The 27905-nt window shown below is 41.4% G+C and overlaps 1 protein-coding gene across 3 annotated transcripts in view; it reads right to left on the bottom strand.

Moving 5' to 3' along the window:
* Positions 1–27905, bottom strand: part of vps13b (vacuolar protein sorting 13 homolog B) — a 302426-nt gene that overhangs the window by 131508 nt on the left and 143013 nt on the right. For all 3 annotated transcript variants that reach the window (XM_080895821.1, XM_080895823.1, XM_080895822.1), the window contains exons 23-27: positions 16441–16675; positions 13839–14056; positions 9810–10013; positions 4718–4889; positions 1850–1964 (exon numbers count right to left, since the gene is read on the bottom strand). In XM_080895821.1, coding sequence (XP_080751947.1) covers positions 1850–1964; positions 4718–4889; positions 9810–10013; positions 13839–14056; positions 16441–16675 — 944 coding nt within the window. The remainder of the gene's footprint in view (positions 1–1849; positions 1965–4717; positions 4890–9809; positions 10014–13838; positions 14057–16440; positions 16676–27905) is intronic.

Genomic DNA, 27905 nt, shown 5'->3' on the forward strand with positions numbered 1-27905 from the left:
TCTAACCCACTGCACACAAATAACCTGGGTTGGGTGATGAAATACCAAACAATTATCTGTTCAGAATGATTAATATGGACTCCACTGGATGTGGGCTCTCTTGTATTTGTGGATGACAGGGATTAGATTGGGCCCGCAGCCCAGAGGTCCTCCACTGTGTCCTAAACAGCCATGACTGTAACCTGGCTTGGATAATGAAGTGCTTCTGCCTGCCAGAACATTGTTCAGTGAAAGTGTGTTGGGACCATGTTGTTTAATTCACATTAAACTGAAATAACCTATGAGAAAATTGACTTATTATCTACTTAGGAAGGCATAGAGGTCTAGTAAAAAGATTAGGCTTGGCGCTGCCTCAGAAGCAATTAGACACACACCTGTGGAGAGCAGAACCGCACGATATAATGACCCAAAGCACCTTCACTCTCTAAAAATGTCTAACCGCTGACTTGGTCCTGGCTTAAACTGTTACTCAATACTGTACAGAACACATGTGGCCTGACGGAATATAAATTAACCAGCTACAGCAAAACAGGGAGGTCTGTGAGACGCCTGTTAGACAGTCAGGTTCACAGCCAAGGCAATCAACTCAGTCCCTCTTTGACCTGTAGTGACATGCCCAAGATCCAGATAAGATGATTTTAAAATCTGGCAAATCAGCATCGATAGCTATTATCATATCGATGGTGAGACCGTTGATTGCTAATGATGGGGTCCAGTACAGGCTCAGGGCCCATGAAGATCAATCTCTCTTTTGCTGTCTGGCTCGATCAGAGCATAAGACACTTACAGGGGTGTATCTACACCGACACTTATGAACACACACTGCAAAATACACACAAAAATAGTCTGCCCGCTGGATGCAACATGCAGCAGATCGCTGTTTCATTATCTCCTCAGACAGAGACGGGGGGAATTGCCTCCTGCTAAGCGGTCTCTTCCCAACAGAACAAGACTTCAGGCACGTACAAAACATGCCTTTGGAACTGCTGAGTTTATCGCCGAGGTATGAGATCGTAGCACGGAGAGAGAAAACTAAGGATTTAGACACTGAAAATAACGTCCCTCTTCAATTAATGGGAGACACATGTATGTGGGGCATGGGAAAAAATCTGTACTTTCATTTCAAGCTGCTCTATGCTACAGTATTTTCTTTCATCATTTCAGAACCCAGAGCTAAATTAGCCCATTGTGACTGTAACTTGACATGGGGAGAGATTACCATAAAGATGCAGTGGAACGTCGCCCAGTGGTTTTCCTCCCCTAACAACGTGTTAATGTTTCTGTGAATCAATTCAGACACCGCAGACAGAAAGAAAATGACTGACGGACTGACTGAACTACCGCTCTGTGAGTCAGAGTTGGGCCGGCCCAGAATCCATTCCGCGCGTCTATCTAGTCAGTCGGTCCATCTGTCTGTTAGTCTGTGGTCAACACCACAACAGCTGTCTGGAAAGACAAGGACGTTGAGGCGATAATCCAGAAAATTATATGAGCAGAAGTGGGAACAGACCAAAGTGGCAGTACTGGTGGTAAAAGTGTGTGTGGAATTGCAAAAGCACAAGCGTAAGGGGGCTGCATGGTGTCCTGGTGGATAAATGTGGGATCCCAGGTTTTACTGCAGTTGAGTCTACATAAATTACTTACAACATTTACTACAAAAGCTTGCAGGCTAAAAATTTGTGGGGGGGAAAAACCTATACAGACCTATCCAGGGAAAAATCAACAAAGCTCCTTAGTAAGATGTCAACAACAGAACAGAACATCAGATATCCTTGCTGTAAGGTGCCGGGGGTTCAGGCTTTTCCTTTAATTTGCTCTGTCTCTTTACATGGGGTAGATCCCTTCGTACCTGCATATGTAGTGGTCGATGTTGAAGCTGCCAACTTTACATTTGATCTTTGTATAGACATCTTGGACATCCACAGAGGCACTCAGGTCTTCTAGTTCACTGATGACGCAGATCTCTGGCAGAAAGACAAAAACAAAAGAGAATATAATATAATAATAAAGACATACATTTACCAAGAAGCTCAAATTTGTATCAACTCTTAGTTTGCAATATTCTGTGGCCAGCCTAGCACTTCACAAACAGGCATTACAGCTGAACTTGGACTGCATGAGAGGAAGTTTAATCTGTGCGAGTGAATTTCATTAGCCTATCCAGGTCTTGCCTTTGGCCATAATCCTGCTGTGGTCAGTTCCTGCACAGTGGATGCTCAGTGTGTTTTTGAAGCTAGACCAGTGTTGCTGATCAAGACTGAAGCCACACAGATATACACACACACACACACACACACACACACCCAGAAAAATGTGCAAACGCATGCAGCATTTGTATTGGTATGCCTGGCTGTGTTTCAGTGCTCTGTTTGTATTTCAGAAGGCAAAGCATCTTCTCAGTTTAACACGATATCCAACTGGCCCCAGAACCCTCAATCTGTCTTAATGAGGAAAGAGAGGGTGAATGTGTATTTACACAATATTGAAAAGCCTGTGGACTCTTCTGTGTGTATTCCTAAGGTTGCATGTGTGTACCTCTGAGCACCTTGTGTGCAAACAAAATTCACCCACTGCAGGCAAAGTGAGTAAGGTTCATAGAAGGACTGATTAACTTTGTACTGAACCGAGCTTGTGAGCTTAACTGTTGAGTCGCTCTCATTGTTTCCACTGAGAAAGTCCCACAATCACAGACTAGCTTGGGAAATTGGACATTGTACATCTGAAACTATGGTTGCTGTTGTACTGTTGCCTTGTGGTAATTCTGAGAAATGTAGATGTTCCTAATAGCTTATTAATATTGAAACACAAGGCTTGTCAGCTTTATTGTGGATACCGCGTGGAAAAAAAGCCTCTCCCAAGTTGTTTGATACTCAAAAAGTCATAGTCTCCAACACAGTGCTGATATTGATATATGAGTTTTCTAAACCCACCCTGTGAGAGTACTGGAAACCCTTAGTCCCTTCATCTTAGAATGGCTCATCTTGAAAGGCAGAAAGTGTACCACTGATTTGTGCCTTCAGCAAAAGCCTCTAAACACTCACGCTTCAATTTCTACCTCTAAACTTCCAGCACATAAAAGCATAACATTATACCGGAAAACCAATACGTCTGGAACGGCTATTTTTCCATTTCTCTGGAAAGACAAGAATGTGATTTCCTTTGCAGCTGAAAAACATTACATCATAACAGTTTTTCGCAGTCTTATATGTGGTTTATCTCCAAGAATGCATTTGTGATAACAAGCGTCTAAAAAAAAACAAAAAACTGCATGTGCACAATTGTTGCTTTCAATTAAATACTTAATGTGCTGCACACAGAAAATCCACGGGTAAGATCATTTTGCAACTCAGATGGCACATATTAAGCCAAAATCCAAAGTAATGCCTATTTAGGATGTCTTTAAATCAAACCATCTCTGTGAGGTCCTCAAAAACATTCCATTTCCACTATTAAAGACCTTAAGCTGGGTGATCTGGTTGGCAGATGCTAAATATTACAGCCACCAATTAAAGGTGAATCTAGCCTTTCATCGCCCCAGTAAATTTAAAGGGACAAAGAGGCAGTTCGCTTGGGATTCATCACCCATTTATTTATTTATCTTTCCCCTCCACCCCCCTCCTCTCCAGCTGCCTTTCCCTTCTTAGAGCTTAACATATGACTGAGAAAGCAGGCGGGCACCGATCCTTTTAAGTGTTAATATATAAAACCTTTGAATACTGTTTTGCTCTCATACACAGCAAAATGAAACTTTTATTTTTCTTTTCGCCTGTCCCGTTTGGTTCTTTTGCCATCAAACTGAAGCATTTTCATGAAAAACCTTCCCCCTCTTTTACACTTGTTTTATTGTATAATTTCGATAACATTTTAAGGAGCTTGGAAAGAAAAGCATCTGGACTCAGGGTAGTCCAGATGCTTAATCACCCTGCCTAATCACACAAGCCAAGGTGTAAAAACGGGTGTGGGTCACAATCAGCCAAGGTTTCGGGTGACCTAGCCCCACCCTATCATGTGACTTTCTGAGGTCAAATGGCCCACGATGTGAGTGGGCATTAAGGCATCTGAAAAGGGATCGCAAAACTGGATTATAGATGGCAGACAGTTGGTGTTGTAAACCACCGCCTCTGTTCAAAGATGGTCGTCTACAGTGGACATAGATGGCTTCTTTCACTCCCCTTTCAAACCATCTGTCCAAAATGTGAACATTGGCATCCTCAAAAGAGGATGTCCTTTGTCCTTTAGATGTAGATGAATAGCCGAGTCTTGTCGAGGTGAGTCATCTGTTGTGCGTTTATGAAATGGCTGTTTGATCTCTCCAGTGTAGAGGTCTGAGCATTCCTCGCTACACTGTACAGCATACACTACGTTGTTAATTTGGTATTTGGGATGAACTGAAGAAGCTTCTCGGCTGAGAGGTGAAACGTCTTCAAGAAAATTAAAGAAGTCAAGACGCTTTTCTTTCTTCTTTCAAAGCTCCTTAGACTACGATGAGCTGGATGATTGAGAACCTTCACAGACATTTTTAATAACAGTTACTAAACATGTTTTTGTGTAGTCGGATGTGGTGCTGTTAATGCTAATGCTCCCCTGCTTCTTTTTCAGCTATTTAACACACACAGACAGACATCTAACACATATCATGTGTTTAGAGCAGAAAGTCATTAACTTAACACCTAAAGTTTGCAACATTCAGCAGAGAATTGATGTTAAGGTCAGTTACCTGTCTTTTTGGCAGTGGGATCAGGAGCAAACAGTTTAACTGTGACCTTGGGCAACATCCACTGCATCCAAAGGCTGACCTTCCCACTGGTTCCACCAATGCTGCTAGTTTTCTGCTCCAGTGTCACCGTGTCTGCAAACGGACCGTCATCTCCTGCAGTCACCGAGTCGCCCTAGAGAGCCAAAGCAGAACTGTTTTGTTGGACAGAATAAAATGGTAACCAGCCAGCAAGCTTGAGGACCATAATGTAATTCACACATTAATATTGAATTCTGATGTTTGTCCAATAAATCTAGTACAGATAAGGAGAGAAATTCCTGTCACTTAAAATGTCAATTAGCCAATTACAAAGCACATTTCAGCCAATATACTACATAATTTGCTAAAAGATATAACAACTAAACACAACCAAATAAGAAGAAGAAAAAACTCAAAGAGCATTTGACTTAAAATTCCTGTTTGTTTCCCATCATCATCGAGGACTGTCTGCTTGAGTGCATGTGTTTGTCCATGTGTTTGGTGAATGTGTATGTTTGAAAGTGTTGTCGCTGTGCATGTAGCCATAACAAAGCAACCACCAAATATTGAGCCTTTTAGTGCATAGATGACATCAGTGTCTGGTGAGCAGAACCCCACGCAGAACAGAGAAACGTGTGTATGTCGGGAGGTGGGTGGGGGGGTGCATTGTGCAAAGCTGTCACCGGTGTTAACCCCAAAGTAAGCCACCAGCACCCACATGGCCTCCTTTCACTCAAGTGCGCCAGGACACACACGTCTTGCAGCCTGGGAGAGAATGGGAAGTGAAGACCGGAGGTGGGGGCGGGAATGGTGGGGGGGGGGGGGGGGGGGGGGGGGGAGTGAAGCTGAAAAGCAAGCAGGATGCGGTGGAGCAGGATGCCTTCTGTGAGCTCTCAACTCCTTACTGGGGATTTGGCAATTCAACGAAGATGACAGCACTGGGGATATTTTTATTTCTCAGTCTCTTCCTGGTAAATATGTTTTCCAAACGTGTACAGTATCTGTGCGGCTCGCTTGGAAAGTGAAAAGCCTACAAACAAACAATATTGCAATTAGGAGTTTCATTTTTTCCGCAGCTTCTCCCATCGCAGTGTGGTAATGACAGATTGTGTCATGGTTATCAACCGTGGCTCTGTTTGGTGAGGAGGTTATCAACCATCTCAATTAGAAACCCCACAGCTGCTATGCTGATTACAGTGTTGTAAAGAGGATCCAGATGAGGAAACTATGTCCTCTTTCCACAGCTGGGGGGAGGGATGAGGGCGCGAAACTAATTTGCAAATTTAATTTAATCACACAGTTAAGGCTGGTTGACAGCAGAGCATGATAAGAACGGATGACAATAATATAAATAAATTAAGGATTATGTCGATTCAAAAATAGATGCAACGTCACAGTGTATGGGGACCACTAGGAACTGATGAGAAGCATGTGCTTCACACACTAGTTCACACTGTAAGAAAAGGAAAGCAACAAAACACAGGCGTGAACTAATCTAAGAAGATGAGGATTTAATTCCTACCTTTGATAAAATAGCTATACATACACTTATGTAACTAAAAAAAAACAATCAAACCCACTGAAAATCGGGAACTTAAATACCATTATTATTGCATAAATGCCACAGTGCTAACTACACTAAATCTCTTTGTGTTTAATTTACTTAAATAATGACTCTAAAAGTATCATTAAGTGTCTTCATCAAGCTAATCTGTCAAGCACATATGTGAATGTGTGTCCGTCTTTCTGAGTGTGTAATATCGCTGATTGGCAGTGAGTAATATGAGACTAGCAGTAATGGTGTTCAGTCAGTCTCAATGAGAGATATTCTGGTGTCAACTGCCATTTGGGGACTAATTATTGTTGAGATGAAGTCAAAATATGGCTCTCTGTGTGTGTGTGTGTGTGTGTGTGTGTGTGTGTGTGTGTGTGTGTGTGTGTGTGTGTGTGTGTGTGTGTGTGTGTGTGTGTGTGTGTGTGGTTGGGATTGTTTAGTTTACAGTTCTAACCATTTGGTAGGATTAGTCTCTGTAATATCATGTGTGGAAACAGGAGCCAGTTGCTGGCGCTGTGGGAACCAACCACCATGTACTGCAGCGTGGTTGTGTGCGAGCATTGGACACTCGACTGCTTAAAGCTTCCAGGCCAGAACTACTGCTGTCATCTTTAGAAAGCTTCTCCTCGTGTAAACCACAACAGTCACAAGTAACAAGTAATTATGAGCATTTTAATGTCATTCTTTTCTGCCATGTCAAATTCCATGAAAAAAGTACTGTCTATATATTATAAAACATTTAGTACATGTACTGTCATTTTTAAACAAGGGGGAAATAAGTTAGACTTTAACTATACAACACATATTAAAAACATCTTTATTTTTAAGGGTGAAAAAGGGGAATTCAAAAATAAAAATGATATATCTTTTTTTTTTTAAACTGACAAACAAAAAAAGCCAGGGTAAAAGTTATTTTTAGTGTCTTATCAAAGTGAGGTCTTGGTGTGGTTTTGGTGAAGGTGGGCTCTGCTACGTCCCTGAACTGCCAGATCAGGGCCCCAAACAATCACACACTTTCTAGAAGTATTTTCCCACACCTCCGCAAGCCAAGTTGTAAAGTATACAGTTTAATTCCTGGGCCTCTGTGCTATAAACGGGCTGAGGATCCGGGTTTATTTTCTCTGCAGAGTTTGTCTTTGCTCATCAGAGAGACCCAAACATTGGAAGACAACAGCAGGCTGGGAAGTGTCAAAGGAAGAAGGAAAAGGATGATTTTGAAAAAAAAAAAGAATTAAAAAGAGAATGGCTCAGGCACAGGTGGAAGGATAATTTGAAGGAGAGGAAAAGGAAACTTTCAGACTGAAAATAGCACAGAAAGAAATAAGAGTGCTGCTTGATACCACTTTAGATAGAGAAGCAGTGAAGAATAAGAAGAGGGAGAGCAGAATGCTTGGGGGTACATGGAGGAAAGACAGAATAGGGTGACAAGTAATTACAGACATGGAGAAAGCAAAAGAAGAGAATCTGGATCGTTGACTGCTAATGGTAGACATGTCTGCTTTCTCTTTGCCTCGTGGTGCTCGAATAATGCTTAAAACACAGTGGCAGTGTTTCCAGAAATCATTAATTGGTTAAACTTTTAAACCTCGTTGTGACCAGTTTCATGCAGGAACTATTTACTTTCTAACAAACAACTCCAGCAAAACTTAGCAGAAGTTACCCCCTTGGAAACTTTAACACTGTCGCTTTAATGCAGTGAGTCATTATTAGAGAATCATCGCTCCTAATAGTGCAGGTAAACTACTGGTGGTCAGGCGAGCCACACAAGTTGGCGACAAAAGTTGTAAAAAAAATCTCAACAGATTAAAATCACCATCAGAGGAAAGAGAGCTAAAAGGTACGATGAACAGAAAAGTGTGGCGAAACAATAAAACGGCTGAAAGGGGAATGTCTGTTTATTAAATACTATGCTGTGTAAATTAATAAATACTAGTAGAACACTTGTTTACAAAATACAGAAGTATGAATAGATTGCTTTATATTTTTACACAAATGGGGAAGAAAATATCTGGGAGGACAGTAGGGCAGAGGTTTTTGTGGGTGTAATGTGAATGTAGCTAGAGAAAGAAAGGGTGGGGTGTTGGGGGGAGACTGCCGCCACTACTGCTGAGACTTATCAAAACAGCTCCTACATTCTTGCTCAATCACTCGGCCTCCCAGAGGACTAAACACTTCTACCAGTGTTTGTACTTAGGTAAACAGTGACAAGTGGGCTGTCAGGGGCCACCGTGGCCTTGCTATAGAGGCACTATACCAGGTTCTTCCCAGTTCTACTGAACTGCTGCCACTTCTCCAAGTTCCACAAATGACGCAAGAACACCCACATGTTGATAGCAAGGAAACAAATGTAGGCACAGATGCACACTGACATATGAAACACTTTTTTTCATAAGCATGTACACGCTATTGCCTCTTAGGCCAGTATGGTGGTTGTATTGCGATCCCTGGGGCCCCACAGTGGTGACAGGCAGCTGCTGGTCGAACACTATTATAGCCTAGACTAGTTTCCACTATGCCAACACTGACCCGCACTCACTATCATTTTTATAAATGCTATATTTATGCTTCACAAAAACACACATAGACATATTATCCAGTGTCCTGGTGGCCCCAAGGCCATGGATCCCCAGCACTGATTGCTGCTGCAAGAGTATTACACAGCAGGAAAAACTCCTGCCACATTAACTAAAGCTGGGATAACTGCCACAACCATCTAGAGACAAAAGGGAAAAAAATTATATTTGAGGCTACTCCCTAAGAAAATATGACTTTAATAGCCTTCGTTATTGCACATGCATATGCACTGCTACATTTCAAACTTATGTCTGGGTTTGATTTTTAATCTGAGTAAAAAAATGTAACAACAGGTAACTATTTTCCCCCAGTTAAGAGGCAAGTTTATCCTCAATCAAGGCTGAGCTTAAACGAATCAAACAGCACTCTCTGCCTAGCCTGGAGTATAAAACCTCACTGAGTAAGAAAAAATCATGTAAGAAACACAAGCAGTGATTTATACTTTTCCACCTCTAAAATTTTTCCAGAAACAAAACATTTTTTGTCACGTGTGTTAAGACTGACTCAGCTACTCATAACAATAAAATAACAATATTTGCACTTAAAATTGTAAATCAGCACCAGAATTATGTATACAACAATGGCTTAAATGGCATTTGTTACTGCATGACTCACAGCAGCTAGCTGAGAAAAGATGGGTGCTGGCAGGCTGTCATTAGGTCGCATATTAAAAAAGTAACACAACATTAAAGCTGGAACACTGATTCTGACAAAGGCAAAGTTCATGAGTGACTAAGCCAGTGCTATGTATGGACAGACATTCAACTGAATGAATGAGTGAATGAAATAATGGACCATTTCATGTGTTTTTTCCCCCCGATTATGAAAAGAGGTTTGTCTGGATGAAAAAAAAACCAAAAACAGTGTAGATGAGCAGATGATTCCCATAACTCATATAAACTCTGAATTGACATAATAAAAAGTGTAACTGTGAGAAACTCCAACCTCAGTGGGGGAGCCAAAGTCTGCAGAAGGACTGCAGGTGCTGGTGTCAGGCAGGGCGGTGCCAGCGCTGCTGCGTACAGGGGAGGATGGAGCGGCACCGGCAGGCGGATCTGGGATGTTGGACGTCTGACGCAAAATGCCATGCCTCTGGAGACGAGCCCACGTTGAGCTCCAGCTGAGGAAGAGCTCATACAACAACTGAACCTGGAGGGTGAACCAAGCAGAGATAAACAGAGAACGTTAGTTTTGTATTTTGTAATTATGGTTGAAAACAATTATAAAGACAGTCTACCAGCGAAACAATTTTTGGTTTCTCTGTTTGGGGGGAAAAAACACTCATTTTGAATGGGAAGTGAGGACTGTTTATCACTATGTTGCATCATCCGCTTGTTTAACAGCACTTGTTTGGAAACTGAGAACATATTAAACACGTATCATTCAGTTTTCCCAATTAGCTTCTATACTCTGAAAAGTATTCTGTGCCAACTGAGTGCCTCAAAAGATAACCCTAACACACCACAAGTAGTCAAAACCAAATTCAAATGTATATTTTTTTTTGCCAAGGTCTGACTCAAACAGCTGCACTGGGGAGTTCTCATGTAGTTCTGACTTCTGAGGCCATTACCATGATTTGGCTTGGCAGCTTTGTTGTTATGTGACACTAAACCTAGTAAAAGCTGAGAGAGAAGGAAAGGGAGAAAGAGGAAATATTAGCCAGAAATGGACTTCTATCATTCTCATTCTTTCACTCTCTGACTTAACATACTTCTGTACTTGTCACTCAGAGAGGCCTCGTTTCTCAAAAATGATGTAAAACCTATGCGTTGGTGTTTCTGTTCGATGGGTCACACTTTGCGAGGCGCAGCATGCTTACACACGTGCTTCACTGTGCAATTTGTTATCCATAACAACAAAACTTCCAAAGAAACACCCTCAGAGGAAAGTTAAATTCTGTCATCAATTTCCTGCTAAAAACTCACCACGATTAGGAAAAACTGAAGGCTCTGCGTCAAGTGTTCTCAGCTATTTATCATGTGTTCGCATTGAAAAGAGCCTTAGCTTTAAACAACAACAAAGCCAAAAAAAAAAAAAAAAAAGAGTGGAAAACATGAGACGAAAGCAGGGGAATGTGATGTGATGCTTTCGGTTATTCATGCATTCACTTGGTGCTTTTTAGGAGGAAAGAAGGGAGAAAAGCAACACGCTTTCACAGTGAGCTAATTTCTGGATTTCAAATGCTTCGCTTCTGCAGCCAGCTAAGCCCGCAGCCCCCACCACTGAGGGTCCCTTAAACTTAAAGGTGCACAGGCACATGAGCACACATACGAAATAGACTCTGAGCACATTTTTACTCTCAGAGTCTCGCTCGCACACATGCTCTCCTGTTAGCGCACACATTGCAGGGAGGTCTTCCACAAATAATCATAAATCAAATTAGAAGCACCACAATACATTACAGCTGCACCATTTCAAACATGTCCAGGAAGAGCTGCTACGCCGATTCAGCCGCTGTCCAGGGACAGGGCCAACAGCTGTTTGCCATACCCAACCAAACTGCACTGCCGGCAGGGGAGGTACGGCACCGTGCGCCCTTCTCTGAGAGTTGGGGCCTGGAACTCCAATCAAGCACAACAAGGCCTACTGCACTCAGTAGCAGATGTGGAAGAAAAGACTGAAGACTGCTGAGCAAAGGGGGAAAAAAAAGGGAAAATGTGTGCACAGTGAGATCAACACGAAAATGAATGACAGGGTTGTTACGTGACCTCTGTATTAGCATCTGGGATAAAGACTTGTCCTTAATTTTACGATGAAACCTAAGCAGAGCTTGAACTCCTTTCCATCCACCCTTTCATCATTGATCTTCATTCTTCATCTCCTACCTTCCCTCTGTTATTTACCCTGTCCTATGTCAATTTGCTGCTGCTGATACTTCTGCTTAGCAGGGTTAGACAGTTTAGCTCAGCTACTGCTATTAGGGTAGGTTGGGCCATGAAAAACATGCACATACACACACGCTTACATGAGCTTATAATACAGATGCAACATTTCATGAGTTGGGGAACATTTGGAGGCCTGGATTCTCCAAAGGCCTGTCATCTGCAGATCAGGAGGCCTGTTAGGGTGCAGTACTACAAACTGGAGACTGAACAGAGGCTTCCAACAGTCATTCATAAAAACACACAGATGGAGAGGGACAGGACAGCATGCAGATGGCGAGTGTTTGTATCCTTTTATCTAGGAGCAGTTTATAGAGAAACTTCACAAAAATGACATATTGTTGAGTATGTGTGGTAACTCTTGTGTACACGGGAACAGGTGTGTGTATGTGTGCATATCTGTTCATTGAAATTCTGTACAGTTATGTGCCAAAGGTTAAAGCAAACAGTTGCTGTGTGTACGCTCGTTCCAAGGTGGTCCTGATAATGTTAAAGCACAACTAGTAACCCCAACTTTCAGACAGCCAGTCAGTCAGTTTGTTGAAGTAATATGGAGACGTTTAACTCCTCCTGTCCAGACTAAAAGGCATACAAGTGTCATATGGACTGCATTGGTTTCTCATTGCTCACACTTTTGCGGACGTGGTTGAATCTATATACCTGCACAATCCAAAATTCATTAGGAAATTTGCATCTTCACGTGTACTGTCACAGTCACAGATAAAAATACAAAATACGACTACGATACTAGTTGCTACCTGTGAAAACGCACCACGGTGTTTGCTTGAAGGCTCGACTGTTTCACCACACTGTCTAAAAATACTTTTGTTAGTGCTATGAAGTAATCCATCATGTAATGGAAATGGAAAATCTGACTTAATGTGACAAACATGCAGCCGAGTAGCCGTGGGGAAATTTAAGGGGCCAAATTTGTTGCTTCTATTTGTTTACTTTAAATGTATTAATATCTCAAAATCAGCGCTGTGATAATTTATTTGTTTTGAAACGGCAGATGTAATTTTACCCCCAAAATCCAACAATCATTGTACTTATTGTACAGTAACTGTGCAGCATTCTGACAACTCCATATATATTCCCCCAGATGGCAACGCTAATTAGAAAGACGATCAAGTAGTGTGAGGTCTCTTTTGTTCTAGCGAGGGTGGGGTTGCTCTGGCAGCAGTTCTTAAAAAGCTGCAGTGAGACTTGAAACTGCATTAGCTTATTACCCCCCTCAAGTCAGAAATTTTGCACAGAAGAGGGAGGTGAGCAGATGGGACAACAGAGCAAAGGAATTACGATTTTTTTTTTATTATAATGGCATCCAAAAACTAATAATGACTCATCATATAATCACAATAAGCCTCCCCGGCTTTGCCAGACACCAGCAGCATACTTGACGGGGAGACCAGAGAAGCAAGAAAAGAAACTTTCCCTCAGTAAAGTTCTTCTCATCTCTGGGAAACTTTTCACCGCAAGCAGATTAAGGCCTTTAATTCGTTTCTGGTACCAATTCCCCTCAATATCACCATGGGTCATCACTGTGGTCGAAGACATTTAACAGTGTGACCGCTCTAAAGGTTGACCCAATTAAGTGTTTACAGAGGAACTTAATTCAATACAGCTAATTCAATTGTGAAAAAACAAAACGTGTAATGGTACATGTAGATGTGATTCTACGAGAGAAATGAAAAACAACACAGGGACCTAACTGGGAGACAAACATGTTCCGTTTGCAGTACGTCCGTATTCATCACAGTCTCACTAAAACATAATAACATGCTGTAAAACAATGATGGTGAGTACTGCAATCCCTTACTCTTCTTGACTGAGACCTCAAAATGTTTTACCAAAACAAACAAGGCAACACTCTCATGTTTACACTTCCATTTTCATGAAAATTATACGAGTTCAGAAGATGAGGCAGTTTGTTTACTGGACTCAATCTATATCAGAAAATCATGCGGAGGCAGGATCTTCTTGCCAGGGTTCGTGCGTTCATATTTCAGGAAAGTTTACAAGGGGATGATTTGTATAAATATACATGTAATTCTAATGACTACTTTGTGACTGCAAAGACTGTCTGACTGACCTGAGGGTTGGAGCACTTGACGTGGACGGGCTGTAGATCAACATGGAGGCACACTACAAAGGAGTGCCTTGCTTCAGCAGAGCTCTGCAGCTTATGGGATGTGACAGCTAGTGTGGAAGTGCAGCCCATCGGCTCCAACAGGCTCAGGCTTTGCTGCTGCCCCAACAATGTGTATATGCTGAACTGACTCAGGCTGATCGTCCATGGGAAGGCATCACCTGGAGTTAGACATAAAGAAAAAGCAAATGATATATGAAAACAAGTACGTATATTGCAAATGGCAAAGAGATGCAAGGATGACAGACATTATGTGACGTGAGGGCAAAGAGATAAACACTCACTATGGTCTCAGGAAAAATATGTGATTCTGTGTTATCCCATTTAACCTAGGTGTTTCTGATTTGTACATATTGTTCTCCATAAGACACGAATAGACCATCTTTCTACAAATCTGCCATATTGTTTATGCCATATGAAAGGCAACAGTTTTATCCAATATACACGTGTCACACCATAGCACAGAATTCGGCATATTTTGGTCTCTAGAGGTAAGAAGGATTGTGCTGTGTTCCCTTTTTGAGAGAATCTGTCACTTAGATTTATTCGCTGAATATAAATTTGCTAATGTTTCTTCAGTCTAACCACGTCTATTTTCAATATTTGTATAGTTTAAAACTAGTATGAATCATAAGCTATGAGCTAAGGTCTAGCTTGGACTTCTTACAGGAAGAAGCAGCTACTTTTTGCTGTTCCCTGGTCACGAGGGCTCACCACAGCGGGTAGCTCCGTATGTTTCATTTGGCAGAGTGATTTTTTGCTGTACGCTCTTCCTGACACAACCCTAAAAATGATTTATGGCTCCAGCTGGAATTGAACCAGCAACTTTGCCAAATAAATGTGTAAACCACTTCACCACGAGGTCATCACCTGGTATATCGTGCCACTTAAACTTTGCATGTGGAATGCTGTGGATTGGTAACAGCATAAATATATATAACAAAAATGAGAAGCTTGTATTATTTTATTATTTGCAGTTTACGCCACGGTATAACGAATGGTGTTTCCAAATTCTCAGTCAGAATTTGAATCCAGAACCCCTAAACTTGGATTTCACACTCAGAAAGTCGGAGCACCCACACCCATCCCGAGTTAACAATCCAAGATGGTGGCAGTAAAAGTAAAAAGAGGTAAAACTGTAAACTGTATTTGTGACTCAACTAAATAAGCAGAGCACTGACCGGGCTTTATCTTTGAATGCAGCACTGTTTTTAAGGACCCATAATCGAGTATTATATTGTATAGCTAGTGATGTATGAATCGCTCTACCTTGCAAAGAACCAAAACAAATCCTGTTTTTCCTCGCTTTTCTTGGAACAAGCTTACTCAGGAGTGATGTCATTCCCAAGTTCTGAAGTACCTGGGACGTGGGGGCCTTCTTCTCATTTTTCTTCCTTTTTGTTAAAATCCAGCGAGGGCAGCTTTGCCAGATCTTGACAGAGTCTGATTCTAAGATACCTTTAGGAACCCAATTATTTAAATTGTCCACCATATATGGGATCCACAAAATAGACAGTGGTGTGGCTTGAGTAAAAACATTTTTCCAGCACATGAAAAAAAACTTGGACATTACATAACCTTTTACTATTGTGAAATGGAAAACCTGAGAAAAGGAATACTGAATAGTTATTTCATCTATAATTGATTACGCCACATCCATTAACCAGATACACAAACACAGCGTAAATTGAGGCCTAATATTGAATCTGTGAGTCTGAAACAGCATGCAGCACTGGGAGTGCTTGAACCAATGAACTTGCTGACCCTGGAAGTACCATCTTACAGGGATGAGGAACAGGTTCATTATCACAGGGCCACAAAGAGCACTTTTACCAATACGCCCTTGGCAGGCTGCTTTGATCCCGAGCATTGAATATGAGGGATGAAGACCATTTCAAAGAGTAGGAATGAATTACTAAAAGCATGGGTTGTTAATTTTCACTGCAACATTGACAAGGCAGCTGATGTCACTGTTTTTGCTGTCGTTTTTCTTTCTCCTCTGTTTTTTTACAACTGCATGCCCAATGCTGATGTCATTAAAAAGTTTGGAGAAAAGAAGTGTGCCCCCCTTTTTTCTCCTCCTGAAGAGAAAACATTGCTCAACCATCTAAGTGTTGCTTGTGTCAACTCCACCAGGTGTGCACACCACATGTGCACGATCTATCTCTCAAAGTCGCGCTACTTAAGTTTGTTTGTCTTTTGTCATGGTAAATGAGTAGCAGTGGGTCAAAGGTTTGCTCAGTGTTGAAAAGACTCTAATGATGATGAATTGACATTATATATGCTATTACTATTGTGAAATCATACATTTTAATTATTAATAAAAATTAAATGAGTTATTAAGTCATATTTTCTTTCTCACTAAGTGGGATTAAATTCCCAAGATTTCCAATTTTAGCTTATGCATCTATCACCACCAGTGTTTCTAATTTCAGCTTTGAAATCACTCTTTTTGACATCACTGTGTATCTGGGTGTATGTCCCAGAGTATTTCAATAATTCTAATGAAAGTTTAGATTTCATTAGATGTGGTATGAAAACCTACCTTCTTCCAAGATGGGCTTTGAGACCACAAAGGGGAGCTCCTGTAGTGGTTCCATGTACTTATGCCCAGCACTGAGGATACTAATCTGAGGCAGGCAAACTACCAGAGTCCCAGGCATGTTGGTCTGGTTGTGGTACCAGCTACGCACAGTGCCGGGAATGTCGCCACAGATGATAGTGCTCGGAGAAGGGAGGCTGTCATTGGGGAGGAATACACAGCAGGGCTGCAGCTCCAACTTGAAAAAAGGCAGAAAAAAGAGGGGAACATTAATCATGTTAGCCAATTCAGCCTCACCCATCAGTAAACAAGCACCTGTCTTATGCCATCCAAGTGCACAAAAGTTCAGTTTTTTTGCCAGTATTACAGAACTTGGACTGTGATGGAAAGAATAGAAGAAGAAAAAATTGTGCAACATTCCGGGTGTTGCTGGAAAAGCCTGAACATGGTGAACAATACTTTCCTTGGTTTAAAAAAGAAAAAAACCCTACATTTGGTCACACACACTAAACCGTCTTACAAAATGCACATTACATACATTACATTACATATTTCTGAGCATCCATTTAAAACCACTGTGATTTTCTGAAACAGAAAAACAAAAAACTTTGAGGTTTCGTCAGTTAAATACTAAAGTCTTTTTAAAAAGCACTGGAGATCAGTCCCAGCTGTACAATGTCCCAAATAATACATAAATAAATAAATAAACAAATCAAATAAAAATCAAAAGCCTTTAGATGAGTAAGCAGTAGCCGGCAAGAGTGCAAGCAACAACTTTGAGCAACAATATTGCTTTGTGTTTTTCCATTTACTAGCCTAGTTAATGAAAAGCAAAGGGGTGCAGGGTCCAGGGGGCAGACAGCAGGTTTTGCCAGATACTTGTGTGTGGATGTGTGCTCACTTCTGTCAGAGAGACTACTTCTACTTATTTTTAGTCTCACTTATTAGAGAGGTGGATACTCTATGAGCCCTCTGGTTTCATGAGCAAGTTATACTGTAAGATATGTTTGGCATATCTTAACACGTTAAGACACACACCATCAAAATTTGCATATGCACTTGTATGATCTTTGGCTATAACTGCACGGGCCTGGAAACCATCTCCAAGTTTTCATGGGAAGTGAAAGAGAAGGCGAGACAGAGAAAAAGACTTTGAAAGCAGGATCAAGAGGAGGAGAGTGAGACACTGAGAAAGAGAGAGAAGTACAGATATGGTTACACTTTCATCATACTCTGCTTCCTCTTTTGATTATTCTTTAAAGGGTGGTTTGAAATGGGAACGCTTTTGCACAGTGACACATAAGCTTTGGCCTTTTTAAGAGCTGGCACGCAGAGAAAAAAAAAATCACCGACACTGCCTGGGCTGTTGCAGATCTAAGCAGGGTTAAGCTGTAAAGCAGGCTGACATACGGAAAGTGCCGGCTTTAATACCATGACTCGGGCCTGCACTTTGACGACGGTGCCTGAGGCTAATGCTATCCTGCTGGACATCTTGAATATATATATATATATATATATATATATATATAAACAAACAGATATGTGCCAAAGTCCTCAACCATCAAATATCGTCAGAACAACGGTACTGGCTGATGGGTGTGTTGGTATAAGGAACACGAGGAAACAGAAAAAATAAGAGCAATGGCTTCAGTTACCTATACTGTAATGTAAACAAAAAAGCATTACAGCAAAGTTTATTATAATAACTAGAATCCAGAGAATGAGTTTGTTTTAATCACCGTGTGATAGAAAAAATGAAATCACTGAGTTCACATCATGTGACAGTTTGATTAAGCACCTGGATGATCTCAGGGCTAATTTAATGTAAAACGAAGCTCAATTATAATTCAAAGGGATTTTGTATATCATATTTCTAAGTAAGTACACAATAGTACAATATCATAGTAATTATCGATATAAACATTTTACTTATTATTTACTTTTTTAAAACTGCCATCTAGACACAGACTGTAAATAACTATTACAGAACCACGCTGTGCCTGATGAGTGACCGAATCTGTCACCATATATCACCTTCTAGGAATTAAAGTTTTACACATAATCAGAGAAAAATATTATGAACATAAATCATTATAGGTTCAGTGAAATTAAAAACCAATGGAAATCTGTTTGTGTTTTTGAGAGGAAACATCTGTATCAACCTCTTTAGTATAGAATTGTGGGAATTTTATGTAATAAAAATGATTAAGCAGGTGATTTTTGTTCATTTAAAAAGGGTAGTTGTGACTATTACAGGGTAGAAAACACAGGCACCTATCTGTTACAGTGAATGTGAACAAATAACACAGCACCTTATAATGGTGTTTGCTCATGATTTTAAAGTGCTTATGATGGAACACAACGATGATGTCAGGTGTACGACAGTCATAGTCTTGCCACATTACACAGAAATATACTAACAATAAACAGATAATATCTCACAGATGACGACAGAGGGCAGTCAGACAATTGACTTTCTAGATGTTTATACATAAAGGCACACAATGTTTCAAGGAGCAGAGTATGTAATGGAAAAGAAAATGGCACAACAATCCTAAATCTGGGCGATACAAAACGAATCTTTGGTTGGCTCTTTTCTCCTTTCATTCCCTTTTGATGACAGTTATTAAAAGCCACAAACACAGAGAAACAAACATGTTGTATTTACCAATGGCAACAGTACACAACAGTACAAGTCCATAGGGGGACAGTGATTAAAGCAAAATAGCTTTTTTTCATGAGTGGAGGAGGTTTGGATCTAAAGAGCATTTGATGCTCTGGTGACCAGTGAGGACTTGTTGAGGAATCCCAGTTGCCCGAAAGTGGATGACAGCACAAAAGAGCAAATATTACTATGCCAAAAGAAAACAGTTGTACTGGTTGGTAGATGTCTTGTGAGTTCAAGTACAATCTTTTAATAATCCACACTTATTCTGGGTCACAGCGCTGTCAGGTGTTCAATCTGCATCCAAGACAAATTGGGCAAACATCTCCAGTAAGATCAAAATATAACAAGAACTGCTAAAGCTGCTCTAAATCTGTTCTTTTTAATAATATAAAATACTTGGTACTGTTTTAGCATATCAAACTTTGATGCCAAACAATTTTTGCTGAAATGGCCTTAAAATGTCAGCGAACATATTGGAAAAGAATCGTAAATGCCCGTCCTTGTCACCATCCTGTTACGACAGTGTCACGTTATTAGGAACGTGAACTCAGAACTGAACGGCAATCCTCCACCCAGTTCTCTGTGCTACTGTTAATAGCAGGTCACCCTGGTCACCTCGCAGACCTTTCCAAAGCCCCCCATCTGTGGTCTAATGCTTGAGCTGTGACTCATACACACACACACAGGGAGACAGACATACAGTATCCAAACAAAGACGACAGGGGCAACAAAGGGCAAGAAAAGGGAGCACTGGAACTGCTGAGCAGTGCTGACAGATCCAAGAGAGAAATAGTCTGAGGTCAGAATGTCCCATATGCATCATTGCTTTTATGACTGCCAAAACCACTGACAGCATCTCTTCCCTCTGACCAACTCTACAGCCCTCTATCCCTCCATCACCCCAACCTCCCATGCCTCTGTCCTTTTGTCCCTCTCACTGCTGAGCATGCATTGATTCAAGGTGGAAAATCTGCGTTGAGATGTGAGAGGAGAATCGTGGTGTTCATGGTTATGGTTGACATGGCAACAGACACACAAAAAATGTTGCCCGTAATCACAGGTCAAAGTGGAAAGTGAGAGCATGTATGTGTTTTATGTCTCAACCTCAGGTGTAAAAGTGCAGTTGAGGTTGTGCAGGGTCGTGTTTGGTATTCCACACAATTGTGTTTAACAGCTCTGTAACAGGCCAATAAACACAGCACTGGAAGCAGTTAGTGTGTGCGACAATGTCCCCCTCCCACGAGCTGAGGGCCAGGCCAAGTTCATGTATGTTTGTGTGTGTGAGAGAGAGACTTGCACAATGTCCTGTGACAGGAGGAAACTGACAGGAATACCAGGCTGACCTAAAACTCATTATGTTCCGTCACATGCTTGGGTGGCAGCGGGCCACATTTTCACTACTCACCAGCCAGTCACAAGGCTCGGCAAACTAAATTATATTTTTATCCTAAATAGGATAGTGGAAATTTATTTTCTGTTAGTGTAGACCCGTGGAAAGGCGGTGTTTCCAAATGCAGCTAAAGGAAAATTCTGAAATGAATTTAAAAATAGAAATGGGCACAAATAATATGTGAAAGCCAGAGGCATAATTGCAGTGTGGAATATCTGTTACACAACTTTACCCTACTGGGTTTAAGGGTAATGTGGAATAAAACTGCAGCAAAAACAAGACAGATAGCCCCTGGAAATGACTCGGGCACAACAAATAATAAAGTGTATGACCTATGCTTCAACAGCCATGTAGTTTATACATTTATTTCTCATTATTACATGGATAAATAGGGCTGACAGTGTTTGAAAGGGATTAAAATTCATATTCATATTCAAGTTGGGCCAAAGTTCAGAATGGCAGATGGTTTCATACAATATCTGTATTATTACAGAAGATTCAGTGGGGAAAAGCGAAATCAAAGATGCATAATTATCCGTTCCTTTTGTCCAATGACATCATGTCCTGTCAAAGTGAAACAAAATCTTTCAACATAACAAATGGAGTTAACGCTCAGCAACCTGGGACCATACTTTAGTTACCTACTGCCTCCAATAACAGATTCAGTCAGGAGAATAACACTGACGGACAATTTGAGTATCTGTGTGTGCGTGTTCAGGGGCCACGGATCACGTGGATCACTTGCAACACATTCATAAACTTTTTTTTATTAATGTGAAAAAAACACTTTTCAATTTCGACCAGGAAATCTCAGTTAAACAAGAAACGAGACTGAAGCCAATCAACTCCTTATGAGGCTGCACGTGCAGGGATTTTACTGTGAAAACATGCTCAAATGATACACTTAAACATTTGCAGAAGCATACACTGTGTGCTTGCATGTTCTCTGAAAAACTGAACACGTACACAATCATAGATCACATCCCCCCTGCTAGCTGCAGACAGCAGTTACTTAAAGAAAAGATTCATAATGAAAAGCGGTTTAAGAGAAAAAAAATGCCAAAAATAAAAAATAATTCACAACAGCAGTCAGCTCAAGGTGTTTGATTTTTGTAAGGTTCAGACCTTGCAATATTAAAGTGAAACCCCCAACAATCAAACCTACAAGGAAAAACTTGGTGGGGTGCAATGAACACGAAAAGACTGCTGGCACAAGCAGGAAAATAATAGAGAAAATGAGAGCATAGAGAGACCACAAACAGGACATGACCCAAACTGGGAGCTGGTTCGAGAGGAGAGGGCCCTGTTAGCTACAGCGAATGCCTCCCATTCTACTTCTGGAATCTCCAAGCAAGCCTGCTTATGAGAGGGAAGTGCTCTACTGGGATAAGATTATACTCTGAAGTTGTCAGGATCGACCCGGTCATCAGTTGAGCTCTGGTCTCAATAGGGAGCCAATGAAAAGATGATATTTCTGTTCAGTTCACCAGAATGGCTGCTGCTCCTTGCAAGCTTGCCCTGATGGTAAATTCTCCACAAAAAATAGTGCATAAGATTGCCTCTTTTTACATACGTACACCAGCGCAGACATTGCTTTGTGAATCTGACACAGAGAAAAAGACTGCATTTGTTACTTGTGCTCACACAGATGAATTTGTCTCATGTCTCAGCACATCTCTGATATGCAACAAAATTCGCTCTCTGCCATTCAGTAATGAGACTGAGTGGGTTGACAGGGAACAAAGCTAGCTGAAAATAATGTGGGGACGTGTCATCTTGAATGATCTTCATGAAACTAGCAGTTAAAGGTTGTTCAAGTCTCAGTATGGATGCCAACAAACAAGATTCAGTAAAAAAGCCCCAGAGAGTTTGAATCTTTGAGTGACAGCCTGGTTATTTATTAGGTGACCAGCGCTTATCCATAGATTTAGGTACTGAGCCCTTCCTCTCAGCCCTCTAAATGAGCAAGGATCTGCTTACACTTTGATCTACAATACACAACCATAATTAAATGTAGGTTCTGGGCTGGGAGGCCACATGCAGTCAAGAGTAAATACTACTAGAAAAAAGACAAAAAGCTAAAAACATTAAAAAAGGGGAAGTATATCCATTTTGAGGTTATTTTGATTAAATTTTAAGATGCCCAAATACATTTTTCCCTTTGTTTCTTTTCTCTGGCACCAGATCACAGAGTTCTAAAAATGGGGTCTTCTTCGTGGGTTGTGTGTTTGTGTGTGTCAAGCTCTGCTCAGTTTTATTCCCGATCACTTCTCCGCACCATCAGATAGGGTTCAGAATACAGCCACATGTGCCGACCCTGTTTCAAATCTTTGGGTCTTAATACCCCTGAAAAGCATCCCTGACTTCATGCTCTTCTGAGCAGCAGTGGGAGTGCATGATCTGTCTTGTGTCGTACTTCTCCCTTGAGTCTTTGTGAGGATGGTTTATCTGGTTCCAGCAGAGCAGGTTCTAATAGAGAGGAAGCTGAGGGCCAAACACACTCAAGCTTTAAAAGGCTGAGGCCATGTGGAAATGGCCTATATAACCACAGGAGGCTCTTAGGATCTGCCGGGCCTCGCCAGTAAATGACAGAACAGTGAGTTAGATTGAGGACAGCCCGTCTACTCTTAAGACCAACTTAGAAGTGCAGCAGACAGTATATTACTCACCAATAATCATTCATAGACACAGCTTTATGTTTCAATCATGAACTGACAGATTATAGGAACGAGAGATCGGCCTTGTCCAAAAGAGGGATTCAAAATTTTAGCACTCATGACAAAACAAAGCAAAAATACATTGCTACTGTTTACCCTCAGTATTTAAAAATGGAGATAAGATGTTAGAAAACTGAACTGCTCCATTGTATGAATGGGTTAGCTGTCTGAATCACATCTGAATCTGAATCTTTACACATATGCAGCACAGCAGTCATGCAACAGAGTACTTGCAAGAACTACAAGCAATTACTGTCACCCTCACCTAACTCGACCCAGGCAATGAAATACGTGTGATATCAGTCCTGCGGCGCTGTACAAATCCGCTCTTAGGCTTATTGTTTTCATATCACTGTAGGGAAGAGAAACTTGGATGCCCTAACTCTGTACAGACCTTAGCAGAGCACAGACTTTGGAGGTCAAGATCACCCCTCTGTAGAGAGACCCACAACATGTGAAGGCCGCACGTGCACACACTTGCACATTTAAACACGTACGTACCGACAGATTTTTCCCTCTATTTTTCTACACACAATAATAAAGCCACGACACACAGGAAATCACCCAGAGATAGAGGAGAGGAAATTAGAAACACCCTCTCAGCATCCCCAATGAAAACATTTGCAACTCTGGAGCAGAAAAATCTCAGTGGAAGGATCGGCAGCAAACGGAAAACACATCCCTTTGTTTTAAAAACCTGATACCTCTCCAAATGTAATCTTCCTGTGCCTGCACCAGACGGGACACTGTGTTTCCTAAGTGGCCGGTCAGATGAACAGAAGGTCCTCAGAGCACAGAGCCCACTACCCCACCCACCCACTCTTAACCTTCTGCTCCCCTTCCTTCTTCACATCTTCCTGCATTTTCTGTTTGCTATAAACCAAAACAAACAAACAAATCAAAACCCCAAAACAATAGTCAAAAAGTGGGTGTTATAATACAAACTGTATCGTTAACATTTTAACATGATTAATGTGTGTACCTGAAGATTCCACTACGCAGATGTATCTTGCGGTACATGGATAGAGATAGAAGTTTTGGTTGGAAACCTCAGAGAGCAGATTTATTTCCTGATCTTCTTGAGAAAAACATTTAAGCATGATTCCTTTTGACACCAGATAGGCTGTGTCTCACCCACATGCCACCACAAGCAATAAGATCGTGGGCTGGCACCGCACAACGGGCTAGGCAGCCAGCCATCTATGTGGCCCTGCATTCCTCTCTTCCAACACTGCTTACAGAAGCTGACAAGCTCTGGAGGTCTCCCTGGCCGAGGTGGAAATCTGCAAAAATAAACGCTTTAGGTGACATGAGGCTTTGTTTGTTTCTGCTAGCTCAGCTGTTTGTGTTAGCGCGGTGGGTTAATTGCGACTTTGATCGCTGCGTTTATTGATCCAACAGTGGCCTTAGGAGCGCGGCTGGCCTGGCTCGCCTCACCTACTCCCACCCATAATCTCAAACAATCACCCCTCCACCACCTCAGCATGGTGAGCCAGTACAGATGGGGCTGAACATGGTTCTCCATTGGCAGAATGCTAGCAGTTTGCATGGAGCTACAAACAGTCCATCTACCTGCAGAAAGCATCTGTTGCCAGATGGAGGCAGTGTCCAAAGTATGTGGTAGAACCGGCCCGCATGTACTGCATGGACCCAGTAGGTTAAAAACCATTTTCTGCAGTGAAATACCAACACAAAAGGACAACTGTGGCACCTCCAAAAAAGCACAAGTGGGACCCTGTCAAATTAAGTCTGAATACATCGCTGATGTTTGGCTGAGCACCAAGGATGGGCTAGATTGTTCTAGGTGAGAGAGACTGCCTAAAGGTTAGAGTATAAGTGATGCAAGATTCATGGAATAACTGACAGCTTAGAGCAAAGTCCTCAGATATAAACACGGGTTGACTAAAGTTTGGCCAAAAGCAAGCTTGGCTTGGTTTATCTATAGTGGTGATGGTGTGGCCAGACAATTTTGCCTTTGGCTAACTGAAGAGAGTCAAGGTGGCTGTGATAATGTTATGCAGTATGTAATACAGGCCAAGTTGGATCAAATGGTGATGGACTGCAGATGAAAAGAGGATTCAAGGGCTAACTCTGGCAGATTTTCACCACTACTGATTTATACAGTGTGACCCAGTGAAGCAGGCCAAACCGGGCTGTTCTAAACCCCAACTGATCTGATTCGACCTGCGTTTGGCACGGCTTCCTTCATTGTCCCAAGACAAAGGGTGGATGTGTGCTCCATCAATTTAACCCGATTCCCGTCCAAACTAGCTTTCCAAGACACATTCAGAAGATCAGGGCATAAACTGCACATCATTTTTCTATGACAGTTTTAAAACATCCCAATTCTGTCAGCAATTGCAGCTCCTGTGGCAAATCTGTACTCGCTGTAGTGTATCAGGAGGGTTTTTTCAATCAAAATCAGTTCCAAGTCTCTAAACTGCTGAGATTCAAGAGGCTAGAAACACAGGAGAATCTCAGTAAGCGCTTTTCCAGTACAGTCCGGTGAGAGGGTCAAATATGTGAGTGCGTCTATAATGGCTCTGAGGTCATTAGTGTATTGACACAGCGGCAGATGATGGAATGGGATTCTGGCCACACATGCACATTAACACACACTCGTCAAGATGTGAACGTGTGCATACATACACCCACGCACAGTGTTCTCACTGGGTAAACAGCCAATGACATCTACTTTTGCATTGTGGGCTCTTGATTTAGATCAGGCGATACTTTCTTTTTGTATTTCTTACATATTCACTAACTACCTCACCCTGTGCCGCTTTCCGTCCTTCTCTCGTTCTTTATTCTTTTGCTGTCATCCTCAAATCGCTGAACAGTCTTGCGGAGACTTAATGTTAGAAGAGACCCCTTCTGTCCTTAGCATTAACCTCCCTCTCTGTTTGCACTCAGCCAATCAGCACTTAAACAATCAGGAACTGCAAGCAATTATAGCAGGCTATTCATTTTCATATGCTGTTCATATGCTGAAACACACCAATTCATTTTCTATTACATCGCGGACTCTCATATGTAAAATATGTGTACCTCATTCATAATGTGTGCACGTATTATTTAAATGCTAATAAATGTGAAATATATTATTTGACATATTATCATATTGTTTGACACCAAATACTCTAAGGAGTGTGTGGGTAGGTTTCGTGTGTGAGGTGATAACAGGTTAGTTAAATTGTTTCTTTTTTGCTTTGTTTTTTTAAGCACATCCGTTTTAAACAATCTCATTGCAAAACTATAACATTTATTTTTTGCACTCAGATTTATCATGCTAAATGTTAGTATATGGATTTAAACTTACTGTATAATAGAAGCCTGAATTATTTTTTAGTATGCCATATCTACCAAATTGCTTATGATTAAGATGAGCCAGCATCTCTCAGGATTTGTAAGATGACTGTCAAGTTTAAAAGCTAACAATTTATCTCCCCAATACTGAAAGAAACATGGTGTTTAAAGTGGCCCAAAATTAAAGCTGTAATTACAAATCACTTGGAAATTGTGGGTTCTGACAGACAGGGAGGATGAGGTGTTGAATGGAAGGATGATAGGATGAAGGGAGGGGGCAGAGGATGAAGTAATGTGCCTGCACAAAGCACTCAATCCGGGGGTCAGATCCTGTTCATGGAAACCATCTGGCCAGCTTAATCTGAGCCACACCAAATCCAGTGCACATGATTCTCCTTTCTGTATATCTCTCACTTTCCTCCTGCCTTCAACCTCAGCTTCTTCCCATTTTTATCCAGTATTCTTCCCAGCTTCCTACACCTCCCTCTCCTTTCCACCGCTTTACCTTTTTTACCCCACTGCTTTTTTCCCTCTTTTTCTTTCTCAAAAAGTATCCTACTCATTAATGCATGGCAGCTGCAGGGAGCAGTGTTACTTCATTTTTCCATGGCAACGGTCTCTCTGTTTCAGCAGATCCCATTTCAGTTTTGGTAACAACGTGCTCTGTTGCCAGTGCTGAACACATTCATGTGTTAAATAGAAGGAATCATTTTAAAATTCCTGAAATAGAATCACCATCCTGATCACTTGCAATTATTATCAGAGCCAAAAAAGAACATGGGTGTCCTCAGGAGAATAGGGTGGAGAAGGGGAGATGGCTGGATGAAAAGTGCTACGGCTGAGCAGTGGGGGAGAAGAGTAGAAAACAAGAGGGAGAGTAAACAGAGCTCGGGAGATGTGGTAAATAGCAATGACCAGAAGCACAAGAAGAAAGAAAAGCTGTGGGTGAAAGCTCCAAGGATGAGTGCAGGAGCCACTCGTAGACATTTCACGTTGCTCCAGCCTACGTAACATTTACAACAGCGCCCAATGTCAAGTGACTATTTAAAAAAATAATAGAAAAACATATTACATTACCAAAAAACAAAGCATGCACAATTAGGATGATGTGCGCTGGACAGAACACTCTGAGTCCATCATGCATGTTGCAGTGGACACTGGCTCTGTTGCTCTAAGCGAGTGAAAGACTGAGACCTCTGTTCATCCAAGAAGTAATTAGCATAGGTAATGTGTAAACTCCATTTGTCTACGAGCCAGCAAGCTTTTCTGTTTTCAATATCAGCTGCCTGACTTTGTCACGGACAGTCTCTTTACTTTTTTGATGGTGCTTTAATTATTTATGAATAATGACTTGGATATTTTCATTGTATGTGTCATCTATTATTCC

The sequence above is a fragment of the Rhamphochromis sp. 'chilingali' genome (genome assembly GCF_963969265.1).
Source record: "Rhamphochromis sp. 'chilingali' genome assembly, chromosome: 11".
Classification (NCBI taxonomy): domain Eukaryota; kingdom Metazoa; phylum Chordata; class Actinopteri; order Cichliformes; family Cichlidae; genus Rhamphochromis; species Rhamphochromis sp. 'chilingali'.